The 19099-nt window shown below is 38.3% G+C and overlaps 1 protein-coding gene across 6 annotated transcripts in view; it reads right to left on the reverse strand.

Moving 5' to 3' along the window:
• The window catches only part of SPATS2L (spermatogenesis associated serine rich 2 like), a 90147-nt gene that overhangs the window by 26526 nt on the left and 44522 nt on the right, over nucleotides 1-19099 (reverse strand). For all 6 annotated transcript variants that reach the window (XM_089519462.1, XM_089519461.1, XM_089519466.1 and 3 more), the window contains 4 exons: nucleotides 17415-17464; nucleotides 13162-13399; nucleotides 3200-3400; nucleotides 1228-1363 (listed from right to left, as the gene is read on the reverse strand). In XM_089519462.1, the coding sequence (XP_089375588.1) occupies nucleotides 1228-1363; nucleotides 3200-3400; nucleotides 13162-13399; nucleotides 17415-17464 (625 nt within the window). The remainder of the gene's footprint in view (nucleotides 1-1227; nucleotides 1364-3199; nucleotides 3401-13161; nucleotides 13400-17414; nucleotides 17465-19099) is intronic.

Here is a 19099-nt window from a genome sequence, read left to right on the forward strand (position 1 = left end):
ACACTCCCTCCTCCACTGACTTCAGCTCGCTAGTCTAACCCATTGTGTGATTCGCAGAGACCACGAAGAAGAAGGACAGGTTGCTCACCTGTAACTGTGTTTCTTCGAGTGGTCATCTGCGAATTCACACAATCCCGCCCATCCATCCCCTCAGTGTCTCCTCAATTATTTACGCTTGTTGTCACGCTGATTAGCGGCTCATTCGGAACTGAAGAGGAGCGGGCCACCAGGGGCCTTTTATACGGGATGGGCGGGGCTACCGCCAAAAAAGTAGCAAAGCCTGCAGAAAGTTACATGACTTTCTGCCCAGAGATTCTAGAAGTTTCCGAGTTTGCTGCGCATGCGCAGAAATAACCCATTGTGTGAATTCGCAGATGACCACTCGAAGAAACACAGTTACAGGTGAGCAACCTGTCCTTCTCTGCTTAACAAAGGGGGGTGTAACCTCACAAACAATGGAGACACCAGGGATCTCAAAAGAAGCCCCTTTTTGCATTGCTAATGGAATTCAAATAAATGGAATCCTGGACTTTGGAATGCTTTACTACCAGTGTTTTTAAAATCAGACTTTCCCTGACCACTTTTTTTCCCATTTCACTGGAGCAGGAATGACTTGAAACACACCCACATTTGGCCCTCTATTTCTCTTTGTTGAAAGCAGACATTTACTGTATTTAAGATTCATGCTTTAACTGCCTTAGCTCAATGCTATGGAATTCTGGGATTTGCAGTTTTGTGAGATATTTAGCCTTCTCTGTCAAAGAGCTCAGGTGCCACAACAAAATACAAATCCCAGGATTTCACAAAATGGAGCCATGACAGTTAAAGAGGTGTCAAACTGTATTAATTTTGCAGTGTAGGAGGGGGGAGAGAGAGAGAGAGAGAGAGAGAGCGAGAGAGAGCGAGAGAGAGCTATTTTATGACTCCCCTCCTTTTTCCTTTGGAATTGTTATACAACACTGGGAGCAATACTGTAGGAAAACATAATATAGCCTCCATTTTCTACACAGCATTAGAAATAATTATGCTATATTCAACCCTTTGGTAGTCTTGTTGCAAGTGTTTGGTATAGTTACCTCTAGTTTGAATAACTAAAGAGTAGTGTAAAGTGCAGTATAGTGTTCATGGTCTTGGAAAGTATGTTTTCTCTGTACTGCACCTGGAAAAGTGGGATGGTGTCCTTCACATTCTAAAGCATCTCACCTTGTTTTGCTGTGCCTCACTTACCAGCTATGTAATTCAGCAAAAGCGGCCTTGATCTTCTTCACAGAACTATCCACCTCCTCTTTAATCATCATGCGGTACCTTGTCAGAGAAACAGTACAGCGCTGAAGATCTTTCACAGATTTTTCAATATTTGGACCTAAAAGAACAAATATGCATCAGGATCCAGTACATCAAAAGGCAACAGGCAACCCACCTGCAAGCTAATGCCTTGAAGCATTTATATATGTGCATGTGCCTTCAAGTTCCCTGTCGACTTATGGTGACCCCATGAATTTTATAGGGTTTTCTTAGGCAAAAAATACTCAGAGGTGGTTTTGCCAATTCCTTCCTCTGAAATATAGAGCCTATATTTCATTGTCTTCATTGGCAGTCTGTCATCCAAGTACTAAGGCTGTCCCTACTTAGCTTCCAAGATCAGATGGAATCTGGTGCCTTTAGAGTATTTAGGCCCTAGATTTATATAATAATTCTGATTTTAACAGTAACATAGTTTAAGGAAAAAATTATGGTAAGAGATTAAGCCAATGTATAAAGAAATTTACAGAATAAATGTGGAAAGTTGTAGATTAATTTTTAAATTTGTATTCCAATAATTTATAAAACAAAGTGAAATTTTGGTCCTGTTCTAAATGAGATTTTAAATCTGAAATAAGCCAATGTTTTGCTTCCTAGAGATGAAGCATGATAATGTAAATGCACATTCTGTACTCCAGCCCTACTGTCCCCTTCTCCAGTTTAAACTTCACTAAATATGTTTGTTATTTTGGGAAATTTTCCATTCCATTTCATATCCTAGGTGACATATTTTTCTTAATTATTTTGATTTTTCCTCAACTTGAAAAGGAGAGACTTGCTAACACTGCCTGTATTTTAAGGTCTCCTTTTAAATGTTTCTTATGAATGACACGGTGTGAATTTCTTTGTAAATAAATTCCCAAGTATTTATGAAGAACAGTATATTGCTTGATAATAACTTCTATCAGTGGTATGAATATTACAATTAATCCATGGAGATTTAGTAAAATTGATCTTGTAGGCTGAAATTGAATTATATTTATGGAAGGAAGGAAGGAAGGAAGGAAGGAAGGAAGGAAGGAAGGAAACCTGTGATGGCGAACCTATGGCACGCATGCCAGAGGTGGCACGCAGAGCCCTCTCTGTGGGCACATGTGCCATCGTGCCAGCACAGAGTTTGCCAGAGTTTGTTACTAGAAAGCCAGAGGGACATGGCACTTTGCAATAAATAAGCGGGTTTTGGGTTGCAGTTTGGGCACTCGGCCTCGCAAAGGTTCACCATCACTGAACTATACCATCTGCATTTAAACCAATTTTTATTTCAGGTTTCCAGATCCTTGAGTTGCAATCCCATATGCAGAATTCAGTAAGAGTTACTTTTAAGAAGACATGTAAAGGACTTCATCATTAATCTCTTTGTTCTGATTAAAATAGCAAAAGATTCTATTACATAAGAAAATAACAGCAGAAGTCTTATCCTGCACTCCCTTTAAAGGGAGTGGTCCTCTGAGTTTAGTAGATAATTTGAATCCCCCACTTCTCCATTTATCACATTACAGACTTCCAAAGTTTTCCCTAAGTACATCCATTCAGTCCAGTCAAAAGCTTTCCTCTTTTTAAGAAAAGAAAAGAAATTTGTGCAGTTGATGCATCAACCATAGCTATGTACATCTGGCCACTACTATAACCTGGACATTCAGGAAGAAACTGAACCTGTAAATCTGAGATTATCGAGATGCCTTGTGACTGGGAGCTTCTGATATTTTCAGGATCATTTTATCTATTAGATATGAGACAGATCAGTTCTCCATATTTATCTTTGCAGAGTAAACAGACATGACATTTAGATCTCATGCTTGCTTTAAAAAACTACTGGAACTGGATGATTATGACAAATTCAGAACCATAAAAATTTGGGAACAATAAAAATATCTGTACACTGGGATGCATCTTTTACCTCTTTTTTTGATTGAATCTTCTGGTTTTATTTCAAGGTGAGATACAGGCACAGGTGACTTGGCAGTGGATGTTCTGAACTTCGGTCTACTAATATTACATGAGGATTGGTGGGAGTGTTGAGAAGCATCAGGAACCTCTATGCTATTTATATATTTTCGGTCTGCAACTATAGATACTTTCTTCTGTTCTGCCTTTGGATCTGCAAATGAAGACAATAAAATCAAACAGTGATACAATTCAAAAGTCAAGATCATAGCAGTCTCATTATTTTTGGTTTAAGAGAAGCAAATGCTGGTTGAGGAGAGAGAATTTGATTGGAGGCTGTACAGAAGGAGAGATTTAAACTTCCACATCAGTTTTGGCTGCAAACTACCCACTCTTCCTCTTTGCTTCAACTGCTGTCTGTTCAGTTCTGGCTGCTGATTTTATGACTAGAGAGTTTCCTTACTATATATACTTGTGTATTAAGTCTAGAAATTTTAGTTTAAAAATTGATCCCTCCTGAAAAAAAATCTGGGTAGACTCATCCACATGTCAATCTAAGTACTGAATCTTAGCTTTTATTAATAAAAAAAACTATCCCTTTATCTGACTGAGAAAGATGAGACTTAGAAGTTTATCACACACCTTTCCCCCCCCCCCCCCCCGTTATGGGAACTGGAAGGGGACTCTTGGGGCCACATGTGACCTGGAAAAAATGGATGTTATCGCACAGCAAATCATCCTCAAAAGGGCCCTATTCCATCCCTTGGCGCCAAGCCATCCACATTCAGTGCTGAGGAGCGTTAAATGTTCTGGTCAGAAGTCTTCCGGCCAAGGAAAATGGTGCCCCTCAGCAATGAACGGGGATGGCTTGACGCTGGGGGACGGGGGCAACTCAGAGAAGGGGATAGGTTTTTTTTAATTATATGAGTTAATATTATACCTTTACTTTTAATTTTAAAAAATGGAGTCATCCCCTTCCCTGAGTTAGAGTAGCAAAATATCTTTTTGAATGCCTGGGCAGGAAAATGGCATCAGGAAAGGCCAGTGGTGGCTGGCCATCTGAGACAGTGCTGGTCTTTGTGGAATGACCCTAAACTTATCCACAGGTAATATCAAAATCCATAAATTTTGCCCCCAAATCTGTCCTTGACTTAAACATGAGATTGACTTATAGATGAGTATATGCATTAAGTTGTTTCAACATGGTTCTAATGTTTTTTGCATTTTATGTTGTTAGCTGCTTTGAGTTCTCTAACAGAAAAACAAAATGAAATAAAATGAAGATATACCTTCACAAAACAAGAAAAAACAAATAAGTGAACTAAAATCAAATAAAGCACACTTTCTGACAGAGTAATGAGAGGGATGGAGTAGTGGTGCCAATGTTTACCTACTAAAGCATCAACATAACACCACTCGTTCTATAAAAGAGAACCAAAAAAAAAGGAGGGGAGACAACAAAGCAGGAATGCTCTGAACAGTTCTTTTTGCTGCTCCTTTGCCTTGGAAAGTAAACATTCTCCATGTGAGGGAAACTTTCCCTTTATTTTTATCTCTATTTTTTTTAATCATAGAATGACAGGACTGGAAGAGACCCCAAGAGCTACCCAGTCCAACCCCCTGCCATGCAGGAACTCATGATCAAAGCACCCCCAAGAGATGGCCATCCAGCCTCTGCTTAAAGACCTCCAAAGGAGACTCCACCACCCTCCAAGGGAGTGTGTTCCACTGTCAAACAGCTCTTACTGTCAGGACGTTCTGTTGTTGAGTTGGAATTTCTTTTCCTGTAGTCTGAATCCATGGCTACCTGTGCCGTTCTCTGGAGCTGCAGAAAACATGCTTGCTCCATACTGACACCCTGTCAAATATTTAAATAGGGCTATCATATCATCTCTTAACCTTCTCTTCTTCAGGCTAAACATACCCAGTTCCCTAAGTTGCTTTTCATAAGGCATAGTTTCCAGACTTTTCACCATTTTGGTTGCCCTCCTTCGGACACACTCCAGCTTCTCAACATCCTTTTTTAATTGTGGCGCCCAGAACTGGGCACAGTATTCCAGGTGAGGCCTGACCAAGGCGAATAGAGTGGTACTATTACTTCCCTCAATCTAGACACTAGAAATGTACAGAAATGGGACATTTTGAGTCACATATTTATACAGTAGGATAGTAGATGATGGTGGTAGATGACAAATAAATGATTTTATACTTTGTAATGTTTTTAATGTGATGTTTTTTTAAATTGTGTCTCTCCAAAAAGAAAGCTGATTGGGCTGCTAAGGTCCAAAAATCCTTCAGGGATTGGCAAAGTGTTTCCTAATTCTGTATGCAGTTCAAACTAATAAATAATTACTAGAGGAATTTGCCACACCATTCAGCTCCCAGAAGTTTGGGATTCACTATGCCACAGTTTGTGTCTCATTTGAACTGAGTATTTGTTTGTTTATGTCATTTATATGCCACCTTTATCCTGGCATGGGATCCAAGGTGGCTCATAAAGCTAGAAACAAGATGAGCTAACAAACTGATAATAAAAAAATTAAAACATATTTTAAAAAAACATTACATTAAAAATATTCCAAAGTATAAAATCATTTATTTATTACACTTAAATCTTGCCTTTCTCCTAAAATGTGATCAATTATAAAATAGTAAAAATAAGTTATCTTCTAGAACAGGGAGTGGGTGAGTATGGCCAACCACATTTTGATGGGATTGCTTTTCTATCATCCCTCAACCTTCCTAGCTAGGAATGATGGATACTGCAGTCCAAAAACATTTAGAGGGTCAAAGGTGGCCCACTCCTGCTTCAGAAGATACCAGTCTGTTTTAATGCCTGTTACTGAAAATATTGGCATGCTTTGCTTTGAAAAGAAACTGCTCAACAAATTCAAATGGAATTTTCAAGTTTGACTGAGGCAGATGGAAAACTATAGGAGTTAAAAAAGCTTATAAACCAGAAGGCAGCAGAAGGGATGTTGCTATTATACACATCTGACTGAAACATCAATTCCTGGCATTTCAAGTGCTACAAAAGAACACTTTGGCGTCTGTTTCTGATGTGGATGAAATGCTATCTGAGATGCTGCTTCCCATTTATCAGACCTGAGGGTAATAGGACAAGCTTGAAGAATCTTGCACCAAATCTCAACTTGCCACATTGCTAAAACTGTCTGTTTAATCTCTCTCCGCCACCACAGTACCCTGATATTTTCAAGTCCCTGCAGGATAAGGAATGAAACAGAAAAATAAAACACTGAAACAGGATATCTTTCTTAGAAAAACTGTCTTGAAAGGTCAAACTTGAGTTGGAAAAGTTGCTGGTTGCCTTTCTTGTGAAGGAAAAAGAAACCTAGCATGATATCTTCAGAGACTACCCAGAAGCATTTCAGTCTTTCCCAGGTAAAGTCCAGTGTTCTGGCTTTATATTGTCAGCATGGCATACAGACCACCTGGGATGCCCTGAAGTCCCCCTGTTACTTAGTCACTCTACAGTAACAGTGGATAGCTGTCTACACCGTGTCCTGTTGTGCAACCCAGTGCTGCCACTGCCAGTGTAGGTCACTCCCTCTGAAGCTGAAAACAAGACCCCTACGCACCACTGTCACATTACTGGGCAATGCCAAGTGGCCGGCATCATTCTGGAGGGCTCCAAATTTTCTTGGAAGGACTAGAGCAAAAGGTGAGTTTTTAAAATCAGTATTCAGAGTGGTAGAAGGCAAATGCATAACTCAACTGAATTTCATCAACCAATAACCTTACTGTGCCCATGATATTATTGGGGGGCTCTTCAGACTGGTGAGGGAGCAGAGTCAGGGTATCGCGTCCACATGATGCATGCCCCAACTCCGCCCCCAGGCTGCTGTGATGCGGCAAACTGCTCCACATGGTGCTCAGCGTCATGGTGGTCCTTTGGTGCTGCGTCTTGCAGATGCAGTGCCGGAGACCATGATGCTGAGCAGCTCTTTTTTGCAGCTCCTTTTTGCACCCTGGAGAGGCCAGATCGGGGCTGTGATGTGCAGTTGTTTGTACAGCCCCAAATTAACCTATCCTCAATTCTTGCAACAGTTTTGCAATTTTATGAAAATCTTCTGCTTTATTAAGTAAAGGAAAAGATGAATGCACAAGCAAATAAATGAACTTATTGTGCTTTTAAAAAAAACTATAAAAGGGGGGAAAACAGTAGTTTTCCAATAAGTCAGGGTGTCAGAACACAAACAGGTTCATCTGCATTTCACATGGAAATTCTTTGCAGTGTCCTTTGGATCATGTTTATTTATTATTTGGTATGTTTTGCCACTAGGCAGCTGTAACAGTATTCTTTCCACGCAGGTCTGGGACCGATACAAGACTTATACATAGCTGTTAGCATTTGGCTAGGATAATGTAAATCACCCCAAGGTTGGCAGTGCCTTCAAAGTCCTCCTTAAGTATCAAGGAAATTTGTTTCAGGAATAGTATTTATATGACATAATTTTTGAAGACCATTTTTGAATCGCATGTCTGTAGTCAGGAAAAGGAAACTGCTAGGAAAGCTTTTTTTAATTTATATTTTTTGTATTTACATTTTAAACAGGAAGGTCACTAGTTATATTTTTACTGCTGTTCATGATTAAGTTACTGGCTTTAAAGCCTTCAGGAGTTTATGTGTGCAACTAAATCTATATGTAAAACTTATTGGGAAGGTAGCTGGTTGTCATTTTAACTACCAATCTCCCACCTAGCTGCTACAAAGCCCGTAAGACAGAAATGTACTGCCAGTGTAGTTATAGGGGAGAAATTTCTTCTCTTTGTGTTAAACAAAGGGGATCTACCTACTACAACAGAATACTGCCACATGAAATGCTCCTATACATGGCTAGGTGGAATCCTACTTTATCCCCCTTGGTTGCTCTTCTGTATTCCCCTTCTCCTTGGTTTTCTATTCATCCTTCCCCTCAGGTAAAAGTAAGTATTCCCTGACTACTGAACATGCTCAGTCAAAATTAGACTGTTGTCCATTCCCACCTTGTCTTGTTTTCCTCTAGGGTCTGTGTGCATGCACACATCTATAAATTCTGAAATTCACCTCAGAGCCTCCTGATATCTCCCTCTTGCGTGTGGCTGGGGTGCATGGTACTGTTTTGGCTACATATGGGCTGATTCTCAAGAGAACTGAGATCACTATTAGTCCAGTTTATTGGCTGACACTCAATGTCACTCTTACAAATGGCATATCACTCCTTGCAATCACCACCCCCGTCTACAGTCCAGTCAAAGAGCTGGGACAGAATCACAAGTGCAAATGATGGGGGCAGAATGTGTACTTGGTTGTTATGTTTTTGTTGCAGTGCTATTCCAAATGCTGCTCCAACAGCCACTGGCGGCCAAACCCTGTTGAGTTTCCAGGAAATAAAGAAACAATTATAGTCAATGGGTATCAGACTGGCAAAAAAGATGAGAGCACAGTGATATGATCCCATCAATATCTTGCAATAACACTAAGATTTTCATGCAACGTCGTGGTTATCACGTGATTATCCCATGAATAGAGGCATCTTAGCACCGCCTTTTATTCACAGGTAAATCTGATACCCGTGATGTCATGTGAAAATCTAGAATTATTGTGCAATATTGATGGGAGCATATCACTATGCTCCCATCTTTTTTGCCAGTCTGATGGAGTTCACAGTATCAGTCTCTGACCCACTAGGGAAAAAACAGTTCCCTTTCATCCACATTTGCCTGCTTGAGATACAGTGTTGTTGTTGTTGTTGTTGCTGTCAACTGCTATTAAGTTGGCTTCAACTTATGCCAACCCTATGAATGAGAGATCTCCATGTCACACTGTCATCAACAGTCATGCTCAGCTCTTGCAAACTCAGGACCATAGCTTCTTTGGTAAATATTTTCATTGTGTTGCTGTGTGCCTACAAGTCATTTCTGACATGGCAACCCTAAGATGAACCTATCATGGGTTTTTTCTGGCAAGATTCATCCAGATGGGTTTCTGCCTTTGCCTTCCACTGAGGCTGAGAGAGTATGACTTGGTCACCCAGTGGGTTTCCATGGCCAAGCAGGGATTCAAACCCTGGTTTCCAAAGTCCTAGTACAGCACTCAAATCACTATGGACTTTTTCACACGGAGGTATGTATCATCATCTCGAAAGAAGTAGAAAGTGAGGCCAACGTAAAAATGCATGAAATTACGAAGTAACTCATCACATGCACAGACAAACACAGCGTCCATCCGAAAGAAAGCAGTGCAAATGCAAATGAAATCAACACATGAGTACATACCCATCAGCTTCTTTATTGTGAATTAGTGTGTTTGCACGTGTGCAGGGAGGATGGGATTGTGTCTGGAGGATTTTGTAATTCCAGACCCAAGGACCGCCCCCCCCCCCCCCAAAGTTAGTGGTGGACTGGAATAAGAAAGTGGTCGGAGGCATCAGGCTCCTTATCTTTACCTTTGCCCCTTTTGATCTTTCCTCCAAAAAAAGCTGCTTTCCTCTCGGCAGCCAGGGAGTGCAGGAAGAAAAATCGCAACAAAGGATCATGGAAATTGTAGTCTATTTCTAATAGAGGGGAATCCCATGGCTGAACTAGAGCTGCATTTCATACTAACGCTAATTCGAATTGACTGTGAATACACAGTGGAAAAGGATTTATAAATTTGATATCTTTCCGAATGCAGCTATTCCTGGGATGACTTGCAATTGTGTTTGGATTGCTTTCCATTTGTGTTCGGAGTCGTTTGATATTCTTTTGTGAAATTATGTGAAATACCATGGATAACCCTGGATTGACCTTCAGTTAACTTTTCAATTTTCCCATGTGATAAAGTCCTAAGACATGCTGGCTCCCAGAGACGCACTGCTAGACTGTAGTCCTAGGTTTGAGGGAAAAGATGAGCCTATCTATCTATCTATCTATCTATCTATCTATCTATCTATCTATCTATCTATCTATCTCCTCCCTCCCTCCCTCCCTCCCCATTGGTATTTAAACAAGCAGTTAATGGTTAAGCAGGAAAAGCTCTTATTTAGATGTATGATTTATCTGTTTTTCACTTTTGCATGATTTTAAAATGATTTTAGTGTTTTAATGTGGGTACTTTTAATTGTTTTTAAAACTTTATTGTAAGTGGGTTTTTTTAGAATTTTATTTCACTTATGTCAATGCATTTTACATAAATTCCCTCCTCTTATTGTATATTTACATTTGTTCTAACATACAGTTTTAATAATCTTTAAATAAGGCGATAAAGAAAGTTTCTTGATTCCCCACAAACAAATACTATAATCTTAAACTATCCCCATTTATATACCTAGCTATCTGCCAGACATTTCCTTTTATATCATTATATCTTTCTTGATTCCATAGTTGACTTCCCAAGCCTGTAATACTGGAAGCCATTCATCCATGATCTTTTCCATTGGCCTGTCTCTTATCATACTCGTTAATCTGTCCATTTCTCTCAACTCTTGTAATTTCAGCATCCATTCGTCCCAGCTTGGCAGTTCTTCTCTTTTCCAGTTTTTTGCTAAAACAATTCTAGCTGCTGTGCCTAAGTATAATAGAATTCTCCAGGATTTCTTTCTTATTTCTTTTCCAAATACCGACGTCATGTTTAATAGATAATATTCTGGTAGCATCATGATTTGTACTTTAAACATTTTTTGTACAGTTGAATGAACTTCCCCCCAGAATTTTTTAATTTTACTACACATCCACCACATATGAAAAAGTGATCCTGGTTCTTTGTTACAACGCCAACACTTTATATTGTGTAATTTGTATATATGCTTTATTTTAACTGGGGTTAAGTACCATCTGTTTGATATCTTCATGTAGTTTTCTTTTAAATCTTGTGATGCTGTAAAGCTGTGCGTTTCCCTCCATGCAATCTGCCAATCCTGATATTCTATTGGGTGGCCTATGTCCTGTGCCCATCTAATCATACTTTCCTTTATTATTTCTTCTTCCAACGCTCTTTCTAATAGTATGCTATAAAGTTTTGAAATTTTCTTTTTCTCCGGTTTCCACCAGAGCTCATCTAACTGGTTACCTTTTAAATCTATTCCTTTATTTTTATTATCTTCCTTAAATTTCTCTTTTATCTGTATGTACGTAAACCAACTTATATTTTCCCCCTCCTTTAAAAGCTCTTCTCTCTTTTTTTTTTATTTCCAATCTTCCTTCTTCTCTCATTGTTAGCAGCTCCTTATATGTCAGCCATTTTCCTTCTTTGTTACTCTTACTCATTAGAGCTTCTTGTGCTGATGTCCATTTTGGCAGGCTATTATAGTATTTCTTTTTAATTTTAGTCCAAGTTTTCAAGAGTGTTTTCCTAATTAAATGTTTATTAAATTCCTCGTATTTTGCCTGATCTTCATACAATAAGTAAGTATGCCAGTCCTGGCTTAGCCCTATTCCTTCCAGATCTAATAGATTTTTGTTTTCTGATTTTATCCAATCTTGAATCCATTTCAAGTTGCAAGCCCACATGTACAATTTCAAATCTGGGAGTGCGTAGCCTCCTCTGTCTTTACTATCTTTTAAAGTATCCCATTTAATCCTTGGTTTACCCCCTTTCCAAATAAATTTCTTCAAATCTTTTGTCCAATTCTCTAGAATCTTATCCTCTGCAATTACTGGTAGATTAGACAACAAGAACATAATTTTCGGGAGTACAACCATTTTTATGAGAGAAATTCTTCCTAATATGGACAGATTTATTTTATTAAAATTGTAATAAAATAAAATTGTAAGTGTTTTTCATTCATTGTCTCTTGAAGCTGCCTTGGGTCTCAACCTGGGAGAAAGGTGGCATATAAGTAAATGTCAGGGATGATGGGAGTTGTGGCTCTTCACCTCTGGCCTGGAACTCACCACCTGGTTGTGCACCACGCTGACCAGTTTTGGCCAGTTGTTAAAGCTTTGCAAGAGTTGCAGAGAATAGGCTGAAGACCCTGACAAACTCTCCAAGCCTTCTCACTCTTGCTTCCACAGAAGTCTTCACCCTTCTTCTCCAGGGTCCTGCTGGTTCTTGTAGCTTCACCCAAGACACCAGACAACTCAGTAGTCTTATATAAAAGATCTACTTTATTCTACTATATACACAGCTCCAAACTATCCAACAATACTCAACTCCTCACTCTCCAATCCACTACTACTACCCACTGCTACTACCCACAAAACATACTGGGATTCATAGTCATTATTATAGTCAAATCAAGGCACCACCTACTGTGATCTGTTTCCACCCAGTAGGCGTGTACATCATTCCCATTGGTTCTCTTGTTTCTATCCAGATTAGATGATTTCATCATCTCATCCTTGACCACTTTACAATTGTCAGGTGTGTCCAATTATTCACTATGCATTTCTTGTCCTTGGCACTCAGGACTTGTTAATTCTATTACCATGTACACCTGTGTGGTTCTCCATTGGCTTCTGCTGAGTCACTCTGACTCTCACATACATGTTTTATTTCAATCACTGTATGTCCCATGTTGCTTTTTCCTTAACAGTAAATACATAAATGAAACACACACACACACGCACACACACGATAAACGAATGAATTCACACACAACACGACAGGTTGCCTTCAAGTTAGATCTGATGTAAGGACAAATGCATCCTTGGGCATATCTACACAGGCCAAATGAAGCAGTTGTCCCCCATACTTTCAGTGACTTGTCTACATGACACAGGGCCAAATTCTTGATTGTGGACTGTCTTCATAATGTCAGGCCAGTTCCACACTGAATCCATCTCATACCTGCCTTAAAATAGTAAGATATAAGCAAGGAAAAGGGGAAGCTTCTCACAAGCTGAAGGAACAAAGGAGATAATGCAGGCTACTTCTTAATTCAACTGGGGGGAAAAACATAGGCTTGGAATATACATTGTATAAGAGATTAGACCAGACTAAAGGTAGAACTTATTGAGCATGTCCTTTCTGTGCAGCAGTTCAGCAGGACTTACCTGAGCTTTCTGTTTTTGTCTCTCCCCTCTCTTTGTATTCCAAACTCTTTTCTTCTTGAGTAATTACTGTTGATTTTTCACTGGCAGGTTTCAGGAAAGTATCCTTATCACATCCATTCAGATGGCAGCTATTCAGTTCTCGGGATTCCAGGGACACCTTTTCTGCCCCTTCATCTTTATCTTTCATATCTTTGCTAAGATGGTGCTGTTTAGATTTACTTCTTTTCCTTTTGCTGTTCTGTGAGTGTGTTGGGGATGGGGAGAGAAGAGAATATAAGGTTAATAATATTATTTAGAATCTATACACACCATATTCTAGCAGGAATAGAAAACAAACACCACATTTTCATTTTGCAAATATAACTTCTATTCTGTTCAGTAGTATTAGGATTTTACTATCCATGACATAAAGTGTAAGCAGCTTTAGCTATTCTCATCCGTGTAAGAGTTCAGGAAAAACAAAACATAAGAAGTATTTCATGATATTAGGTATGCTCATATCTGACTCTTTTTAAATGTCATTTTCAATGCTAAACAAAAAATATTTGTAAACATCAAAATCTTACAAGAGGGATTGTGAGGTGACCTCAGAGAGAACACATATCCAGAAGTGTGGGATACATTAGATAAGTGGAGAGTGTATTTTGCAGGCAAGCAGAACACCTGACATTCTCTTTACTTTAGATAGAAATTTAATCTATTTTCCATCAAATTACTTGCACGCACGCATGCGTTCACACACAAACTTTGCCAGCAATAAACTTGCATAGGAATTTAACTTTGGACTGCATCCATACTAAGTTGGATACTGTTTTCAGATGGCTGTTTCTTTTCTCTGCCAAACACCTGGTATTTGGGATAGTTGAGATAATTTGTAGAACAGTTAATTTCAAGTGCTTTCCTTAGCTGAAAATTATGCATTGTCTGTCCCAGCACTAATTGCCTGTTCAAGCTTTCAGTTACACAACAAATACTCTGAGCTGGCAAATATAGGAATCCTGGATAATGTACTTTTTGAAAGCAGAACTATTTCTTTGCTATGACTGAGGACCATTAGATACTGTAAATATTTATCAAATATTTATCTTCCTGCACAACATTCAGTCTTTAATGTCCAAGTTTATTTATTTTTATATATATATATATATATATATATAGAGAGAGAGAGAGAGAGAGAGAGAGAAATCACTAGATTGTTGTGTTATGTGTCTTCATGTTGACTCCAACCTATAGTGACTCTCTCATAGGGTTTTCTTATCAAGATTTATCCCAAGGAGTTTTGCCACTGTGTTCATTTGAGTGTGTGTGACTAGCCCAATGTTACTTGGTGGGTTACCATGACTGTGGGGTTTGAACCCTGGTCTCCAGAGTCCAGCTCCAACATTCAAATCAGTACTCCACACTGGCTCTGACTACCTAGATAGAGTGTTTTATGTCTAGATAGAATCTGTTAAATCTATTGCTTAACAGAGGTAAAAGAATAATCTTCGGAGCAGAAAATATATTTTCAATTACTGTCCTACTGCAGAAACCTCAAGAAAAAGTTCAGCCTATGTCTGGCTTAAAACAGCCAAACTGGAAATGTGTACTTTTAGAGAACAGGAGATAGATAAACAAATACATTTTTGGACCCATTCTCGAGTCAACCGCACAAGAATCATCCACATATTTTTGCTGGATCTCTGTTATCAGGGTCACAAGTTGTTTTGCAAAAAGATTAGATTTAGCATGTGTATACAGTATCTTTAGGGACTGTTACCATGCCTGCTCAGGACTTGTGTCTATACATGTCTGCAAACTACCTCTCTATGTTCTTTTTTAAAAAATCATTTCATTAAAAACAAAAAAAGCAAAATATAACACATGTGCATACAACAAATATTTTCTCAGAATTTATTTTAAAAGTTTATAAGTAGTTGACATCAAAGGTTGATGGTACAATATTTATAACAGGCACCTTTCAATTCATTTGTTGTGATATTCTTCAAATCATTAAATCACTTTTGACTTCCTTCCACCTCAGCACTGGTTATTTCTTAACATTTCAATTTCCCCTTCCTATATTCCATTCTTCCCAACAGTTGCCCTACAAATCTATTATGGGATTTTTAAAATTTGCATTTAGTTCCCGAGTTTTATAGTGAAAATTCACTTAACTTTGCACACATATAAACTTATAAGCTTTATTGTGTATATCAAGCTTATGAAATAATTCAAAGACATAGCCATGTTAGTCTGGAAAATCAATAAGCAAAGGGATCTCACAGCACCTTTGAGATTAATTGAAAGACAGAAGTTGGTAGCATGAGCTTTTCTAGACTTGAGAACAAAAGTAGGCTTCTCTTTCAGTTAGTCTCAAAGATGTTGTAAGCTCACTTTGCGTTATGAAATAACTGTAGTTATCTGTCTGTTTATATGTGTTCTGATGTTAAATCTTATATTATTTTGTAAGAGAGAAGAAGAAAAATAAAAGTAAAATAAATAAATGTGAAATAATACTTCAGTTCAATCAAAGAAAAATAAATCTCAGTGGAGATAAATAAACCTAAAATAAATTAAATCTGACTATACTGGGAAACTTTTGGACAATTAGTGATGGGGGCTTGCTTTGACTGAATTAGACATAGAGAATAAAGACTAATACAAGGGAAAGGGATATGCTACAAATATGTCATATCCACTCCACAAGTCCTAGTCTGCTAACTCATTGTGGCAGAAGTGATCTGGACTCTTGAAAGCTATGGCAGGAGAGCCCAAGCTCTGGCAGGTTCTTCTAAGCCGGTACAGTGGAGGACTGCACACCTGCCAGCACCTAAGGATGAGTATAGCTAAGCACACTGCATTGAAAGGAGGGACTCCAGGTTGCAATTAAAGAATAGACAATGTTAGAAAAGCAAGAATTCAGAAACTGTGGAAATAGTGCAAGATTGCTCTTCCACCCTTTGCAGCTTCTCCACCAGCTGTGTTAGCTACCTCCAAAGAGTTTTGCAGAAAATTTGTAAAAATCAACTGCTACAAAGAAGGGACTATGTTCAAAATAGTTTCCTGGAAGCCTTTTCTTCTGCAAATTCATGACTGTAATGTAATAGTCAAGTAGTGATTTGTGAAAGAATGTATAGCAAAAGGCAGGATGTGAGCGAGGATATCACACTAGTCCAAGCATGACAATGCCATAGCCCAGAGAAACAAGAAAAAAGATAGACTGTCATACTCGCACAATCATGACAGCAATCTTTCTTTTAAAAAAAAAGACAAAATGAGAGGCAGAGAGCATTTATGACAGCCTCATGGGACATAAGGAAGATGGGTGGGAAAATGTGTGGAAGGAAGTTCTGTGCATATATTCCAAAAGCAGTGCAGGAAAGCTCTAGTGTAAACTATTGCTATAAACAAAGGATCAGACTATCAGTGCAAAAGATAAGCTTACAATTCTGAAAGTATAGTCTGTACAAACTCCACTTCTTTAGTAAAACAAGATGCACGTGTGAACTAACCTAAAGACTTATCACTAGAACACTGGGCACCAAGTAATGCATTGCCACAGCGACTATGAACACAACAGTTGTGAGCAACAGCTACAATTTGCATTGGTTGAGGAACTGACCTCACCAAAGAGGAAACAGATCTTCAAGGTAATGAACAGTGTATTTTGTGGACGTGTGTATGTGTGTGTGGCTTATATTAGGAAAACATATTGGGACAAAGAGATAGACTTGTTTCTTAGGGCCTCAGCCCTAAATCAAATGAAGTGGTTGTCTTTAAAAAACAAAACAGAAAGATGGAAGATCCAACTACAGAGGATCAATATCTTGTTCCTAAATTAGTGGTATCCATCACTGCATACTGCTGTAGTGAGTTTTATGAGGCCAAGTTAAAAAGAATATTTCCTTTTTAACTGCAAGGCTCAGTTTTGTCACTGAAAAAAAACCACCTTATTTTTTTAAAGCTACTTGTGGTATCTTGAAAAACAAAGTTCTGTGATCTCTATAAGAATATACTTTAATTATTCTGAAATGTCTGTCAGGGCAGCCACAGCTCAACATGCAGGTATGAAAACACCAGCAGCAAAGCAGGATTAAAAAGAAAAACACCTACTCGTTTGAAACCTCTCAAAAGCATAAACCATTCATCACTGCAAAAATTAAACAAAACCAAGGACAAAAACTTGACAACAAAGATGTTGCTATGCACTCACAAAATGCTGATGGAAATGGTTTTATGGAGATAGTTAACCTTTGCTCAAAATCCCTTACCTTCTTTTTCCCTGTCATATTCCATTCTTTTAGCACTTGAAGCGCACTCCCTGGAGGGGAAAGAGAGAGGGAAAGAGAGAGAAAAAGATAAAAGCATTTCAGCAAGTGTTTGTACCTGATAAAGAATAACAGTGGCCTGAAAATAATCCCCTGGAGGTTGGTGCCCATATGCTGGATTTATATTTTATTTGTTTTGGTTAGTGTTTTCCTACAGGGAGTTATTGTATGTGTATGTATGTATGAATTTGTTTCATTTGGCTCCTTTTCCTTGAAATGTGATGGCTAATACTCATTTCAGTTATTTACAGACAGCTGCAGACAAAGAGCAGTTTAGCAGTTTAATTAAGCAGAGAATATAAATACTGTAAATATTTAGAATTAAGCACTCAAATCAAGAAAAACTTTCCTTTCTGGCTAGACTGGTGTTAATCATAAACAGCAAGGACTTTTCTGAGATGGCACTTTTCCTACAGGATCACCTTTCCGAAAGTCCCGTCAGACAGATTCTTAGTATGGGGATGCTAATGTCAATATGAACAATAAAAAAAGTTTCTCCAGGAATTTGAGTGTGTATGCAGGATTTTCTTTTGGAAATGGGAGAATATGCCTTTTTTGTCCCAATAGCTTATGCCTCCTAACGTAATCTTTCTCCCTAGTAGACACTAATCCAACTGGGGAAAATGCTGTAAGTACTTCTTTAGAAATAAGAAGCTCAATAATAAGAAATAAGAAGCTTCCCTCCTAAGCTCAATAGGATGTACATGTACATAAATGGTGTTGGGTTCTAAGTCTACCTAGCTCCTCCTGCATTCTACTCGACTGACTGACTAACGTATTGACTGATATCCTGCTTTTCTCCCATATGAGACCCAAAACAGTTTACAGTGTATGTTAATTCAAAACAACTAAAACAATACGAACACAAAATGTTAAAAAGCATTAACATCCCGCTTTAAAACACACATTAGAAACAGTAATATTCATGAAGATTATGGCAATCTGTGTGCGTATGAGCCTTCATGTTGCCTGTTGACTTATGGTAACCTCAAGAATTCATAGGTTTCCTTAGGCGAGGAATTCTCAGAGGTGGTTTTGCCAATTTTTCTCTGAAATACAGTCTACAGCGTCTTGTATTTGTTGGAAGTTTTCCACCCATGTACTAAACAGGTTTGACCCTGCTTAGCTTCCAAGATCAGATTGTATCTGGTGCATTTAGGATATTATTCTACTGGCTTCTACATCATGCTTTGCTACTTCCTGCTGTCCAGCCAACCCCTATACGTACCTTAAAATCCAGACTATAGATTTCTAGAGAACTAGAAAGCTTGTTCACTGTTTTCTAAGCTTTTAGTTGGTTCTCATCAACATATTACACACTTGTGATTTTTGGGGTGTGAGTATGTCTGTATGTATAATAGTAGCAACTGTTTTCAGGTAGAATATGGATTTTAGAATGATACTATAAAACTAAAGTTGATTTAATATAATTTAATAAAATTATTGAAAACAAGTTTTTATGAAAAGCCTCAAATATGTACACATGAATAAAGCCAATTATCAATATATTTGGTACGGTATGTTTCACAGTGATTTCTATCCATGGTTGTGTGTATATTTGAGTGCTAGGGCACTTTTTTGAACAAAACACCCAAAACGTTTACAGCTATTTAAAGTGATACTAACTG

The sequence above is a fragment of the Sceloporus occidentalis genome, unplaced genomic scaffold (assembly GCF_023333645.1).
Source record: "Sceloporus occidentalis isolate IW3139 unplaced genomic scaffold, rSceOcc1.0.p SCAF_4, whole genome shotgun sequence".
Classification (NCBI taxonomy): domain Eukaryota; kingdom Metazoa; phylum Chordata; class Lepidosauria; order Squamata; family Phrynosomatidae; genus Sceloporus; species Sceloporus occidentalis.